General features: G+C 35.0%; 3 protein-coding genes across 4 annotated transcripts; all 3 read right to left on the bottom strand.

Annotated features, from left to right (window-relative positions):
• Positions 1-1,435: 1,435 nt before the first annotated feature.
• LOC120121751 (senescence-associated carboxylesterase 101-like) lies at positions 1,436-3,851 on the bottom strand. Its single transcript, XM_039141042.1, is given in 5 exon segments — positions 1,436-2,185; positions 2,187-2,375; positions 2,503-3,075; positions 3,323-3,686; positions 3,752-3,851. Coding segments are annotated over 5 exon segments (1,788 nt in total). The 5' UTR covers positions 3,766-3,851; the 3' UTR covers positions 1,436-1,537.
• A 617-nt stretch (positions 3,852-4,468) lies between these two features.
• LOC120121741 (GPI ethanolamine phosphate transferase 1-like) lies at positions 4,469-12,281 on the bottom strand. Its single transcript, XM_039141035.1, has 18 exons — positions 12,000-12,281; positions 11,452-11,643; positions 11,211-11,366; positions 10,523-10,816; positions 10,027-10,244; positions 9,855-9,929; positions 9,618-9,684; positions 8,947-9,269; positions 8,349-8,585; positions 8,077-8,264; positions 7,517-7,650; positions 7,302-7,418; positions 6,441-6,543; positions 6,141-6,330; positions 5,740-5,838; positions 5,600-5,658; positions 5,057-5,162; positions 4,469-4,883 (listed from the first exon to the last, which is right to left on the bottom strand). The coding sequence occupies exons 1-18, from the start codon at positions 12,235-12,237 to the stop codon at positions 4,719-4,721; spliced, it is 2,961 nt and encodes a 986-aa protein (XP_038996966.1). The 5' UTR covers positions 12,238-12,281; the 3' UTR covers positions 4,469-4,718.
• A 940-nt stretch (positions 12,282-13,221) lies between these two features.
• LOC120121749 (uncharacterized proline-rich protein-like) lies at positions 13,222-14,142 on the bottom strand. Of its 2 annotated transcripts, XM_039141041.1 has the most exons (6): positions 14,054-14,142; positions 13,930-13,962; positions 13,748-13,798; positions 13,652-13,699; positions 13,421-13,588; positions 13,222-13,302 (listed from the first exon to the last, which is right to left on the bottom strand). In XM_039141041.1, exons 1-6 carry the CDS (start codon positions 14,111-14,113, stop codon positions 13,243-13,245), a joined length of 420 nt encoding a protein of 139 aa, XP_038996972.1. In that variant the 5' UTR covers positions 14,114-14,142; the 3' UTR covers positions 13,222-13,242. The 2 variants fall into 2 exon arrangements, with proteins under 2 accessions (XP_038996972.1, XP_038996971.1); XM_039141040.1 differs by having other exon boundaries at positions 13,652-13,798.
• Positions 14,143-15,037: the final 895 nt, after the last annotated feature.

Here is a 15,037-nt window from a genome sequence, read left to right as displayed (position 1 = left end):
ACTAAAAGAAAAACTTTGCTCGAGCATCGACAATACATGACCACTGACAAATCAATCAGAAAATAAATATCGTGAGGATCTTTGTGCGAGCACCAACATGATTGTAGATATATGCTAAAAATATACTAAAAACCATAAGGAACGTGCCACAAAAGTAAAAACAATGTCACAAGAGTAGAGAAAAACATGTCACAAAGACATAGATTTTTATTTAAAATTAAAAAAACTCAAAAAGAAAAATAAATAAATAAAATAATATAAAAAAAACAAAAAAATTAATAATCACTTACAGTCAATAATTAGTATTAAAATTGATGTCATCATCAATTAAACAAAATAAAAAAAAAAAAGATAAGAAGTTAACCCAAAAAATATAATATTTTAATTTTTTTAGAAAAAAGGTGTGTGGTAGTGTTTTCATGTGCATGTGCATGTTGGTCCCTACTGAAAGGTGGGTTAATTGGATGTGTAGACTAAAAACAGCTCATATTCCCCATTCAAAACACAGCTACATCTTGTCCCCATCTATCACCTTTCATTTTGTTGCCATCTTCATCGTTGTTTTCTTGTTCTTCTTCCAATGTTTTATGCAATAAAATAATGGCTGTACTTCAAGCATTTTACCATTTCTTCTTTCTTATAACAAATGTAAATTTCATGTGTTTTACGTCACATTACATTAAACTGATGTCAATCATATTATTTGAATTCTGATTTATTTAATTCTTTTGGAAAAAAAATTGTATATTTAATAGATCATAATTCTACAATCATACATATTTGAATACAGGTTGGACACGGTCACGTCAAAAAGAATGAAAACATAGACCTTCGTTGAAGCCAAAAGCTGTAGCATTCTAAGATTATTCACGGCAATCTATTAAGGGGCCGTTTGATTCACGGCCTAAGATATTATTGGATAATGAAATCTTCATTCATTCTTTCGTTTGGTTGGTCGGTAATTTTATTCTCGGTAATATTTTATTATCGAGAATATGATTATCCCTTCCTTTAGGTATTATTAGGATATCGGCGTTTTGGATTAAAATACCTTTATTTTTTTCAAAATTATCCTTCTTCTGTCTGTCGTTGAATAATAAAAATTCTACGAAGGTTAAATTAAAAATTTATCTTTAATCTATTTTAGATTTACAAAAAAAATCTACAATTAGAATTTTATATGAAGTTCAAGGATTATAATAAAATTTTACTCTTTCATTAAACCTATTTTTCTTTTTAATTTTATAAAAAAATTATATAAATTTTATGAATTTAAAATTTTTAAAGAAAATATATAAATTAATTATAATAATATTATAGTACTTGTTAAAAAAATAAATATATAATAAGGATAATTTGGTAAAATATACATTCCAATAATCTTTTGTTCCTTTAACCAAACACGATAATCTTACATTCCTATTAAACCAACCAAATAAAAAATACAACATTCTCAATAATCTATTCTCTGATAATCTTTTATACCACCGGTAATATTACATTCCATGCACTCTAAGACTATTATTACTGGTATTTGTTAATCGAGTGTCAAGCATCCACTACCATACTGCAGAAATTTACTGTTCTTCACGAAGTTTGTCAATGGTGAATTGTAATCAGGCTCCATTATCTTCTCATACTCTTTCCACCATTGCATGAAACTGCTACCTTTCAAGAAAATCTCAGAAGATACCGCAGATTTATTGATCTGTTCCATGACATAAGCCTCAAACTCCTTCAGTTTCTGCCTTGAAGACTCCCTCTCTTCGAACTCGATATCCACAGCCTCCATTGATTTGCAGCGTATTCGAGCCTCTTCGACTTGAGCCCAAAAGCAAGAATCGTACGTTAGAATAACATCCACACTTTGTTTCTGCTTGCTGTCGACTGAAACCCCGCTCTGTCTCTCGTCTTCTTCCAACCATTGCTCCAACTTGATGTAATGATGCGGTCTGCCGTTAGTCACATAGTTCCTTCCGCCATTTCGGTAGTAGTCCGCTATATCGAGTGGCTCGATCATTCTCCGACATGTTGTACCGGAATACAGCCACCGTGATTCAAGGTGAACCAGTTGTTTCTGAGGCTTTTTCTCGGCTTGGGCAACGATTTTTTCCCAGTTTTTCGTGAGGAATTTCTTGTGCTTGGTGATATCGTGATCCGATCGAGCTGACCGGTTCTTGTAAAAAATCATAGTAACCAATTTCTTTAACCTTGTCACACTTCTTATACCATTCTAGAAATGCCATTTTTATTTTCATGTCATTTAGTTTCTTTGCAGGGTCAAATACCTTCCTCTTGTTCAACATACATGTCACTTCCAATTCTTCCAGTTTCTTGATCAGGTTGTCCAATTCATTGCTTTTTTGCTGATGATTCTACAAAGTTAGATTATAGACAGTTATAAGCTATGCTACTTGGACTACTGTATATGTAAGATGTTCGAATATGGAGAAATGAAGAATCGGAACAACATTCCATACAATAGAAAGAACTTCGATCTACCTGTTCTTTTCGTGTTCTAATAGCTTCTATTAGCAAGGTTGTTCCAGCTTGAAGCGAACTCAACATCGGCTTACCAAGCTGTGAGATGCCTTGACGGATTATCACTGACTCGAATTGTTCAACTATCCTGCCATAAACATCGATCGTCCGTTCTTCGTTGGCAGCAGCTTCCGTTCTGAACAGCATCAGTACCTCAGAGACAGCTTCTGGGTTCTCAGAGCAAGCACATCCGTTTTCACAGCATAAAAGAAAGGTACCAAAAGGCTTGTAATGACCGTATTTAGAAGCTTCAATCGCGGAATTAAGATAATGGGATGGAACAATGAAGAGTCCTGGGATGGAGTCTTTGCTTGTTGCAGCAACATGGAGGAAACATGAATTCCATGTAGGATGTTGTGAAATGGCTTGTTGGAACCCTTTGTCACCGAGGAGAGGTGACCCGAACGTGAGACAGAGGGGCCGTTTCACCGTCGATATATCAAGACTTTCAAGCACCCATAAGGTGAAGAGTGAGGCAATTGATCCCCCTAATGAATTCCCTGTTAAAATTAAGGGCTTGGCACTCCTTCCACACTGCATTAATTAGAGATTGTTATTAACATGGAAATTGTTACAGCCTGAAGTAGATGCAAAAGTTTAAACATTGAACTTAAAAGTAACCCCAAAATGTACCAATTAGATTCATTTCATCTTGTATGGAACTCGCAACTATTTTAGCTGTTTGACTCAGCTGAAAACTTGAAGTAACCCCAAAATGTGGGTTGTACACTTGATCCAATCTTTACAAAGACTACAAGCAAGTATCAGAAAGAGACCAAACCTGAGTTTTCAACTGCAAGAGCTCGTCAAAGTGATCATCAAAAAGGGAAATTGCTGCTTTATGGATACAGAAAGAGTTGCCGTTGTTGCAGAGGAATTCAAAGACTCGAAAACTCTCCTTATTAGCCGTAGAAGGAATCGATTCTTTTGAGTTTTGAAGGTGAGATTTGGTACAAATAGGAGAAGTAATGAAAACAATGACGTTAACATTAGCTTCTGCATAACATTTCCATCTTAATGAAAACCCAGAATTTCTTGGCTCATTTTGGTTGAATCCCACATAACAATCCAAGATTTTAGCCCAGGAAAGTCTGAGCAACCCAGAGCTGACAATGAAGCTAGCAACCTCTAACCCACTGCAGAATCTGTAGTTATAAACAAAGTTAAGCAAATCAAAACAGAAAAAAAAAGAATGAAAGTGATTACTTACAGGTGTTGGTTCATTTTGTTTGCCACTGATTTTGATCTTTGATTAGTATTGTTGGAGGAGACCTTTGATTGAGCAAGTCAATGGTATAATATTATTATAACATATAAAGTAGACAAGAGCAGTTTCCTGGAATTTACGACTTGGAAAAAAAAGCGAATGTCGGCATCAGAGAAGATGCTAAGGAATTGGATAATGGTTTTAGTCAGCGGTAAACGTCTTTTCGTTTAAGTTTCTTTAGGCGTCTATGGTGACGTTTGATGCACGACATACAAATGTAAGGGCCATTGTTGATGGAAAATGTGGTTATTAAGTCTAGGAGGTACTCATTTTAATTTGGATTCAAAATAACAGCCGATGGAGATATGATAGTTGGTCGGTAATCGTTTTTTATGAAGATTTGAAGAGTGTAAAATGGAGTAAGAGAGAGAATAATATCCCCTTCTTGCTCAATACTAGATTTATAAACCGAGTCCTTATGCATGTTATTGTCGGTCTTAGAATCATGATTGTTATCTATAAAGTATATAAATGTAACGACCAATAAGTAAATTTGACCCTTTTGATCAATAGAGAGATTTCCTTTGTGAGAAGGTCCCATGATGCCCACTTTTTAATAATTTGAATAGAAACAAGCCATTAATCTATGACTAAAACCCATCTTTAAAAAAAAGTACATCAGAAAAACAAGCCAACTTCAATTTAAAAGAGTCAAAATGATTCATATCAATGAATGGGAAGAGGTGGAAAATCCCATTAATCTATATGTTTCTCATGTCTGTTAATACAAAGCTGACCTTGCATCAATGGGAAGAGTCAAAATGTTTCTCATATCAACTTCAATTTTGAAATGCAAGAAACAAAGTTTAAATCCATGGCTTGCATCAATGGTCTGAAAGTCTAAGATCTCACCTTGCAAATAAATTTGATTAGCTCTTTATAATTCCAACGAGCTCTAGTTTCTCACCAATCACATTACTTTTCGAGGATCTCGACTAGCTGATCTGATTTCAATGTCTTTCGTGTATATATTTGTGAGAGCAAAAAGTAGCAGCACAAACACAACTTGGGCACTCATGATTCCGAAATGGCTGATGCTATTACCAATCTCCATCCAGCTCCCCGTGTTTTTCACCTGTTAACAACCCGAATAGCGAATCGGTGAGGTCCTCAGGAAATAACTATAACATACGAGGTGATCTCACATAATTTCCTCTACTTTCAAGCAAAACAAGGTTAAAAAGAGGCTAAAATATCAATCAAAAGAATAAGCTGCAACAAACTTTATTTCTGAAAATGTCTTAATACCAGGAAGAAGAAGTGGATGGTCATCATGTCTGAACACAGAATAACGAGGAAGTAGCACCCTATCCGTGGAACTTTAAGTAGTTTGGTTATTGCACTGAATGCACATCTGTGTTTCTCAAAGAACATAAAACAACAAATGAGAAAATAAAAGATAATTTCTAAGATATTGAGAACATTATTTATGAAAAGGGGCGTCTTTAGCATTTTCTACATTCCAAAAGCAAAACCCTCAATTGCTCACCAAAAATTATTATAGTTTTAAATCAATAATACTCCCAACATATCGATACGAACCAAATTTCACCTTGCATTTTTGTATGGGAAACAGAGATTAAACACGTCACCTTAGTTATGAAGCCACAATGAAGCTTCTAAAGATAACGTGCAATGATTAAAGACTAAACAGAGATCAAATTTAATAATAGCCCATAGACAGATTCAAAAGGAAAGTAGCATGCATGGCTGAAAAACAATGGTCATGAAGCCAGTGTCACCGAAGCATCATTGATCGATCTGACATCTTTCTGAAACCGAAATACTTACATGACAAGAAGGAATGGTATGAATAACTTGAAGATAAGGAGTGCTGCCATCAGAAAGGGCTGCAATTGAAAGTAAATCAGTTCAGCAGGGATCCAAGAAGAAATCATAAAAGATACATTGGTGGTTTAACCATGACTTACACTGAAAACAGTGATGAACCTGTAGACAGATGAAATCTCGAAACTAGCAATACTTGCGAAATTTCCAGTGCCAAAGAAAGCCACGTTAAATAAAACCATCTACCAAGGACAATCCATCAGCACCAAGATTACAAACTTTAATATCCTCTAAACTAAGTGAATCTATGTTGTTCCGACTTTTAAAATACTCATGCTTGACACATGTTTATGGGGATATGACCTCCAACATCCTCTAAATAAAAGGAAAAATAAGAACTTTTAACCATGCCAGTATCAAAACTCAGAGTACGAGTAACATAAAGTGCCTATAGCAATCACAGCTCCTCAAAAGAAATACATGAATAACAAATTCATATGCAAATAATGAAGAACAATAGAACATGTATTGAAAGATGACTCACAAAGGTTAACGGAATTCTCATATCAGACAGCTGCAAATATCTATCATTGCTTTCAAGTGAGACACTTGCTTCCAAATTCTTCCCTGAAGCAGAAGAATTTTTCACTTTACTCAAGTAAAGAAGTGAGTTTTCAAATAAAACCCATGCAATTAGTACAAGACCAAGTGCACCATAGAAGACAGCTTCGTATCTGTACGGTTTCAAAACAAAGGGGGAAAATCATAACATACATCATATTGTTCAATTGTAGAATATTGTCAAACGAGCACCATGATGACACGAGTTTAAAATGAGATCTACCCAATAGATAGTAGAAGGAATGGTGGTGCAAAACCAAGAAATATAGAATTGAGTCTGGACAAGAGGCCATTTTCTGAAAACAATGGGAGAACCATCGAGAAACCTACAAAAAAGGAAAAACAAATTAGGGGAACCTTTGATGGAAGATAATGTATGTTTTTATAATACAAGATTCAATGTAATCTGTGTGGTTATGACTTAATGAGTCTGCAGTAGCAACTTGCAATACTCTAAGCAGTCAGTCGATGTGCAACCATTGGCAAGCACAAGATCAATGGAAGATTTGATAATGAAACACCCAATAGATGTATATGGGACACAATGTTAATACGACTCTTCATTGTTTGAAGTGCATGTGTCCAACACCCATGTTTGTTGCATATCTGGATACAGATATGAGGATATGCCCCTCCAAATACATAGAAAAACATGAAAAAAGAAATTGAATATACCCATTTCATGAAAAAAGAAATTGAATATACCCATGTTGGAAACATACTTGTATATGATACTAACACCCAAGTCTGAATAACATAGATGTTGATTATACATATTAAAGAAAGTCCCACTTATTTTTGGGAATTTAACAAAAACCTATAGTTTTCAGTGGCTACAGGCTACAGCCATTTAATCAAATATGCTAACCATGTGCACCTCATGCACATGTTTGACATGTGGAGACCCAACAATGAAGCATTTCAAGGTATTACAGCCGAATGTGGAGAAAATGACCTTAAAAAGGTCTCCAATTCAAGTTAAGAAAAATAGTTTCTTATAACATTATAAATGGTCAATGCCTTAAAAATAGCTTTATTGACGAGCCTGAAAATTTAGTGAAAACAGAAGACAATAAAAGTATACCAGCAATGAACCAGTTCATCAGCTGGTGTATTGTGTGTAGTTCTTGCTTCTTTGTTCTGTGAGAGGTAGATAAAAACACCATCACCAATGATAACCCAACCAAAAGAGCCTGATATCAAGCAGTAAAAAAAGCATTTATGTTTGATTCTGTTAAGATGAGACATGAGCTTATCATTCCAGCAAAAAGGTAGAGGGATATGTTGCCTACCTGTAATTGAAAGTGCATTGGAAACCTGGTTGCCTCTTTTCATGATTACAGATGCCGTACCAGCATTTATTCCCAGCAGCATGCAGGTCAAGCCATTTTGCAGTTAATCCTACTACGACAATCATCACTCCACTAGCAATTCTGCATAATTCCATAAGGCACAAGTATTATCATTTAAATTGTAATAGCTAATATTATCATTTCTTTTCATTCTAAGGAATTAAACTTTATCAATATATATAAGGAATCGAACTTTTGGCATAAAGATTTGATAAGATTAATTCGAGTGGAAACGATGGTTATAAGATCACACTTTGGTTCAATGACACTTGCCTTTACAATATCCCGTCTAAACACTAACTCTCAAGAAACACACACTGGAAATTATGAGGTTAGAATGTTTTCATCTAGCACGATCTACTTCCTAGACTATTACCAAGAAATCACAATGATTATGGCGTTCTACTAAATCCTCTTCCAGAAAACTGTCTTTTGCCAAAATATTTCACATTTCTTTAAATAAAAGAAAAAAATCATGATAAAGGCGGAACAAGGAAGGCAACTCACACCAACTTATTATTATCAGGAATTTCTGCAGGCATTAAAGTAAATAGAGACAAGAACCAACAAGCGAGACAAATAAAAACTGGAATTCCGGATCTCCAAGGAATTAACTTGTAAAGATATATACAAGCTATAAGTCCAACTACAAGGAAGCACCAAGTGTAGAGTATTCTCTCAGTGAAGCTATGCACCTGCACAATGTACCATAAAAAGTGGTTTAGAACACAACTTTCACTTGATAATAACAAAAACAAAAGGATGTTGAACTACCATACCAGGAGCTCAAGAATGATCAGTGAGACCGCACCAATGGCCAGAAGTTTAATGACAAAGTCCGGTTTTTTCCCACTTAAGTGTCTCCAAAGTGCTTTTATAAACTTATATTCATCAAGTATTTGCGTCCAGAGAAATACCGTCATGGCGAAGTATGCATGGTAAAGTGGAGGGGTCCCCTCCAGAAATAGTAGAAGACTGACGACTGCCATAAACAGGCACCCAAATAGCTGAGCCTGCTGTATAGGATGACATATTTCATATGTGAGAATGTAACAACTAACTGGAAGAAATGAACAGTTTTCGTGTTCCTAGAAAATGCATGTTTGATGGAAAAAAAAGGAGCAAGGAGAGAAACCAATCATGAAATAAATATATTAAACGAAGCACAACCGAAAAAGGCACAAAGAAAACAGGAGCACAATTTGGTTCTTGTTAGATTTAAGATATACGGTAATTCTTAAGTAACTAAATTACCATAAGGCCTTTTAGCTTCAAACTTCATAAAACTCGTGAAAAAAAACATTTTCATTTGATTTTATTTAAATTTTCCTTTGTAATTGCAAAGTTTAAAAGTGGTTAAGATTCCATAGGCATTACTTTTCCTGTATTAAATTTCTGATGAACCGCTTCCTCCATAAATATATCTCTGGAAAATGAAGTATAAGCTTGAAGAACATGAAGAACAAGAAAGACCATCCAACCAATATATCCAAGAGTGATTACTGTCATCAGCATCAGCAAATCATAAGTTTGAAAATAATGAAGCCCCTGCAGTGCCAAGCTTCTTAGATTTTCTGATAGCTGCATGGCAACTTTATAGTCTCTAGCATTTAGCAAATCCTCAATATGATTCAACATGGAGGAATAATGCGCAAGTGGCTTGAAAGGCGTGAAATATAGTGAATGTGAATGTTTGATATCTAAGTTTGTCAAAGAAAGGAATTATGAAAAGAAAAACCATAATCCAGTAACTACTTCCACATGTTAACAATCAAATGGAATATCCAACAATTGAATAAAAAACATGTAGATAAGAGCGAATAAGATCTTAATTGGTCAGAATCAGATAAATGCTTAGAAAAGTTTAAAAAGAGTATTGCTGAGTAAATACACAAAGTTTGAGCCCACAGAACTAAGCTTAAATTTCAAGAGGAACAAACCTTAGAGAAAGAAAATTATCTTACTTTGCAATAAGTTCTTTTCAAGGAATTATTGGGGAAATAAGAATCATATTGCACTGAAATAAAATTAGTATAAGAAAAGGATACGTGATTTGCGCAGAAACTGGTTTAGAATCTGTTTTGTGTTAGCTAGCACAGCTTCTACTTCTTCTTCCTGAACATTAAATGATGGAAAGTTTCATTAGTTCTCCACACATTTATTATAATGAACATTTGTTTAGTCGCACTGAAAAATCATTAGTCCATATATTAGAGGGTAAAAAAACCATCCAAGTCCATAACAAATGGCAAAGAAGTATTCTAATGAAAAGTATTTGGACTCACCTTTTTCATGTCAACATAACCTAGTGGTAAATTCCCGACTGAATTGACTGGACAAGGCAAACCAAGAAGAGTTGACTGCCACAAAAATTCAAGTGTGTGTCAGTTCAATGTGGGTTAAACATGTTTCAAAGAAAAACTTCAAAACATTGATATTTTATCAAGATTAAACAACCATGAGGGGGGCAATGTCAGCTTGATTGACGTCAACTCTTTCAATTCCATCGAGGCCCCATTCTTTAGGTGTTGGTGCGTCATGCACATGTTGATCAATAAAACGAAGAACATGATCAGAGTGCTCTTTTTCAGAGACTGGCCTGGGATGTTTTACACCTGCTCCCCAAACAACTAGAGGAGTATCCGTGTTTGTAGGATGCCCATCCCCATGACTTCCTAGTAATCAAAGGCTAATCATGTTAGAATCTTTAATTAGAAACATCAAATTAAAAAAATGCAAGAAGAAAGGACCAAGGAGTAGCAAACTAGTTGATGTCTAGTAAGAAGTTACATGTTACAATGGCCAAGGTATAGCCTAGTGGTAGACACACCTTAGTACCTTACGTCGAATAAGATTTCAAGCTTAGGTGTCATATCAAAATATTTTCATTCATACAGCCTAGAGCAAGATAACATAAGTAATTAAGGTGAAGTATATAAAAGAGTTCACCAACCTTTGTCACTCATTCCATGATCAGCCGTGAAGATATAAGATGTACGATTGTCCTTGTAGTAATTCTCAAGAAGATTATAAACACGTTCAGCAATATGATCAACAACCTTTACATTGTTGAGGTAAATGGATGAAAAGGGACGATGTGCATGACCATTTGAATCACAACCAAGTAGATGCAGAAATACAACAAGATTATCTTGTTCAAGTAACCTTCTCAACTTTGGGTCTTCGTTAGACTTATTCAGAAGGTTTTGAAATTGATCAAAAGACCATTCGTCTAAAAAGGATGCATCTGCATTTACATCAATTGGAATAAGCATTGAACAAGAGAGAAAATCACAAAAGATGAAATACAAACATTAGTGAACATCATGATCTAAGGATTTCAAGAAAGCCAAGTATATAAGAGTACTGATACAATATAGTTTGAACTTTTGCAAGGTCTCAACATATAGTATTTTCATGTAAGTGTAATCTAACTGGACTAGAAATAAATTAGGTATGATTGGAAGCAAAGAAGAAATATCTAAAATGACTAGCAGTTGTATTTAATTAAAAGTTCAATAGAAAATAGTTTGATCTGAACCCTTTTTATTATTTTTTTCACATTGAGCTTACTTCATTGCTTTTAGAATGATTTCACAACTTATAAGAGAAATTTGCCTTTCACAGAATTTTAAACAGACCAGTAGCGAAGTCTTCGAACTCGTGAGGATATGTAGCCCAAGTGCTATGCGGCAAAGCACCACAAAATATTGGAACAATATCAGGGCTACCGTAAGAAATTGTATGCCGACTACGATTGAAAACCGAATCAAACTCGACAGGATTAGCTTTCCATCCTGCACCCAAAATGACAAAGCTTGAGAAAGGGGAAAATTTGTTTCAATTCCACCAAGGTGATTAAACAATGCTTAAAATGCTAACCTTTTGTAACAGCACTAGGGTCCTCATAAAAGCCAGCAATTATAGCAACATGTCCAGGTCTTGACTCAGTTGGAGGCCGAGCATGAGATACTCCCCATCGACCTTGATTCTTAATCACACTTCTTAGAAAGGGTGCTCTAAAATTCCCATCTGAATCCGGCTCAAAAAACTTATCAGCACGTAAACCGTCCGCTGCAATGATATAGTTTAGCCAAAGCATAGCAATTACACCAAACATTAAAAGATGAATTAACCAATTGAGGAAAACACAAAGTTCCAAACCTTAACCGTTGATGCATCACAATTACCATGAACAGGACACCATTGAACTTTTCATATTTCATATCAAAACTTAGTTTTTTTAGTACAAAGCGGAATAACTAACGTACCCCGAATGCTCTTTACTTCTAATAAGCTAAATTTCCAGATTTGCAGCAAGCTCAACAAGTAATTTCTCATTATCAATCACCCAACATAAAAAAGACTTATTTGTATAAAAAAATCGAATCTTAGAAACTTAAAAAGGAGAAAGAAGAGAAAGGGATTACCAACAAGAAGAACAAGGCGTTTAGCGGGAGCAGAAAAGCGAGGGGAGACGAGATCCATGCCGTGGACAATGGGAGTCTTGAAGTAGATGTCGAAGATGCTTAACATGTAAACAGCATGGAGGATGACACCAAGTATAACCAGCCATGTTTCCCTTCGCTTCACCCATTTTCGTCTTCTGGGTATGTTCAATTTGCCTTGCTTTGAGTCTCTGTTACCCAAGATCCCACCTACATCCATCTTTTCCCTTAATTTTGGTTTCTCTGTCGTGAAGCCAAAATTACTGTCTCAGCTCATGACATAATACATCTCGCAACAACATCAACAAAATCGTATTCTCATATACAATGAGTAAGGGAGTTAGAGTAGTAGGATGTCCACCGTTAGATTAAGAGTAATTTTTGTGAAAGATATCTACAGTTAAAAAGTTAAAAATAAAAATAAAATAAAATACATATATGAATAAATATATAAATACATAAATAAATAGTGCAGTCAAAATTACGGTATCTCATCTTGGAAAAATGACAATACATCTTAGAAGTCAATAATTAGATTTTCTTTTGATATGAGGCTCCCACTATTATATTGTATTTGTGATTTAATATCTATATCTTAATTCGTATTAACTTGATTTTATAGTATAATTAATTAAATAAATCATTTCAATTAATTAATGATGAAAGTTAATTATGTGAAACTAAGGTTTTAGGATTAAAACTAAAATTTAATGTTAATTAAGAATCTTACCAAGATTGTGTTTCTAAAAAAAATACCAAAATAATATTTTTTTCAACTTAAATAATCATTGTATTCGTAGGGACAGAAATGGACCTTAGGCATAAGCTTCCACGGTGGGCTTCTTCCATCCAAGTTTAGTAGTTATTGGGATTATTGAACTTCAATTTTTGCATACAGATACTATTCCAATTTTGGAACAGAAAATTTCATTACGAGAACAGAAGCCAGAAGGGAACTCAATATTTAAATCTTCAAATATGATAAATTAAAACTATTTTGACAAGTTCATAGGTTATAGGATTAAAAGAAAACCATTCTCACAAAACATATTACACCAAGCTTGTAGCTATTACATATAAGAAAACATCCTCTGGTATTTCAAGGACATTTGGGTTTATTGTCGTGGGTTGTCATGTCGGTCTAACACTTGCCACACATTTCTCTGTTGCTATAAGTACCTGGTGGAACAACATTTGCATCTATCACAGCATGTGATGCATGTTCTCAAGCACAGTTTAGTCCTTGAATGTAATTTACACCTCTCTCTACATAATGGGATGCAATCTGCCATCCAACAAGTGTTGGAACAAAAAAATATCAAAGATAAAGTTCCCCGAGTTATGGAAAAGCTGATGTTAGATTTAACTGTAGTAAGTGGCGAAAAGATTAAAACAAAAATTACCCTTTCTTGTCCTAACTGGTGGCAATGGTGGATTTGGTGGCTTATAAGGAGGTGTAGGCGTCGGTGGCTTGTATAGTGGTGTAGGGGGTTTAATTGGAGGCATAGGAGTTGGGGCTTTGGTTGGGGTGCTGGTGATGGAGTTGGGGGCTTATATGGTGGAGTTGGAGCCTTTGATGGGGGTGTTGGAGTAGGGGGCATGAGTGGTGGTGAAGGAGATGGGGGAGTAAGAGCCTTGGTTGGTGGTGCAGGAACTGGGGGTTTATATGGTGGAGTAGGGGCCTTGGTTGGCGGTGCCGGAGTTGGTAGCGTATATGGCGAAGTAGGGACCTTGCATGGTGGGGCTAGAGTAGGAGGCTTCACCGGAGCAACAACCTTGACCTGAAGAGTGATACGCAAGAATTTCAGTAAAGCAATAACTACCAACTTAATTAGCCTAATGTATCAAAAGAAGCACATTTAAGATTCTTATACAAAGAAGACAAGCATTGAAGTAAAGTTGATAAAAGCACCTCAATCTTCTCTCCAGTTTCATTGGAAGCAACCTAAAGGGAAGAAAGAAAAGAAAAGAAAAAGATGAGTGACAAATAAATATCATTTGGTGGTTTGAGTAAAGAGATGAGGACATACAGACACAATTGTTGAGAGTAGCAGAAAAGTGGGCAATACAAACAGCAGCAGAGCTTTGAAAGCCATTGGTGAGTGAATTCTAACACTTGAGTGCAGTGGTTAGGTGGTTTAAATAGAGGTTGCACCTCTAATTTGCTTGCTTGTTTCATAAATGATGCTTCCCAGCTTCACCGGATCACCGTCCAATACCTAGATTCAAGGCTTCGCTACATTATATTTTGGCTGAAGTATACAAATTTGCCCAACCTATGCTTTTTTCATATTAGTACATGACGTTTTTTTCATTTTAGTTTGATGTCAAACGTTTATTCCGTGACTCAAAATGGTTCAAGCGTGACAGAACGTTAAATTTGACCATTAACTCATTAAGAATGACACCTGGCATATTTTTTAATACTAAAAATTTATTTATGAAAATAATAAATTAATTTCCCATCAAATCCTTAACTTTTTACCTTTTAATCCTAAATCAATTTCACTATCTTCTCCTTCACTCTTTTTCCCTTTTCCCCCCTCTTTTCCATCAAACCAATTTCATTATCTTTGTCTTTTTCTCTCCTTCTGGCTTTGAATCTGAGTTTTCTCCTCTTAACATTGTTTTATCTTTCATTTACTTTGAACCAGCTAAAACTGATGGTTTTTCTTCTTATTTTGGTTTGTTTTGTATGATTGTATGTTTTGGAAATGAAATGGAAATGCTCATAAAGAAAGCATGAGCAAGAGCTCAATTGGTAGCAACAACAACAAGTTAAATGACGACGATTTAACTCAAGAAGAGCAAGGAAACGGACAACAAAAAAGGTGGGAAGTAGTTGAAGTAAACGAACTACGAAAAGTTAATTGGTGGATATATATGTATGTGCAAGACTAACTTAAGTTCTTGAATTCAATTTCAGAAAAATGGTGGAGAAGGGGAAGAGAGGGAAAAACATTAAGACCAAACTGGAACGAAATAGACATTAGACACATTTCTTATTTTCAGAAATCATT

Source organism: Hibiscus syriacus, unplaced genomic scaffold (genome assembly GCF_006381635.1).
Source record: "Hibiscus syriacus cultivar Baekdansim isolate YM2019G1 unplaced genomic scaffold, ASM638163v2 tig00110379_pilon, whole genome shotgun sequence".
In the NCBI taxonomy this organism is placed as follows: domain Eukaryota; kingdom Viridiplantae; phylum Streptophyta; class Magnoliopsida; order Malvales; family Malvaceae; genus Hibiscus; species Hibiscus syriacus.
The sequence above is the reverse complement of the archived record's forward strand: the minus strand, read 5'-3'. Positions and strand labels throughout refer to the sequence as shown.

What these genes read in the sequence shown, in the direction of transcription:
- LOC120121741 (XM_039141035.1), bottom strand. Translation starts at nt 12,237, where the DNA reads ATGGATGTAGGTGGGATCTTGGGTAACAGAGACTCAAAGCAAGGCAAA. An exon ending in AGGTTTCCAATGCACTTTCA is followed by an intron (nt 7,419 to 7,516) that starts ATTACAGGTAGG and finishes TTTTTACTGCTT; the next exon opens with GATATCAGGCTCTTTTGGTT. An exon ending in ATACCATTCCTTCTTGTCAT is followed by an intron (nt 5,163 to 5,599) that starts GTAAGTATTTCG and finishes TGAGAAACACAG; the next exon opens with ATGTGCATTCAGTGCAATAA.
- LOC120121749 (XM_039141040.1), bottom strand. Translation starts at nt 14,113, where the DNA reads ATGGCTTTCAAAGCTCTGCTGCTGTTTGTATTGCCCACTTTTCTGCTA. An exon ending in TTCCTGCACCACCAACCAAG is followed by an intron (nt 13,589 to 13,651) that starts GCTCTTACTCCC and finishes CCCCCATCAAAG; the next exon opens with GCTCCAACTCCACCATATAA. An exon ending in ACCAGTTAGGACAAGAAAGG is followed by an intron (nt 13,303 to 13,420) that starts GTAATTTTTGTT and finishes GTTGGATGGCAG; the next exon opens with ATTGCATCCCATTATGTAGA.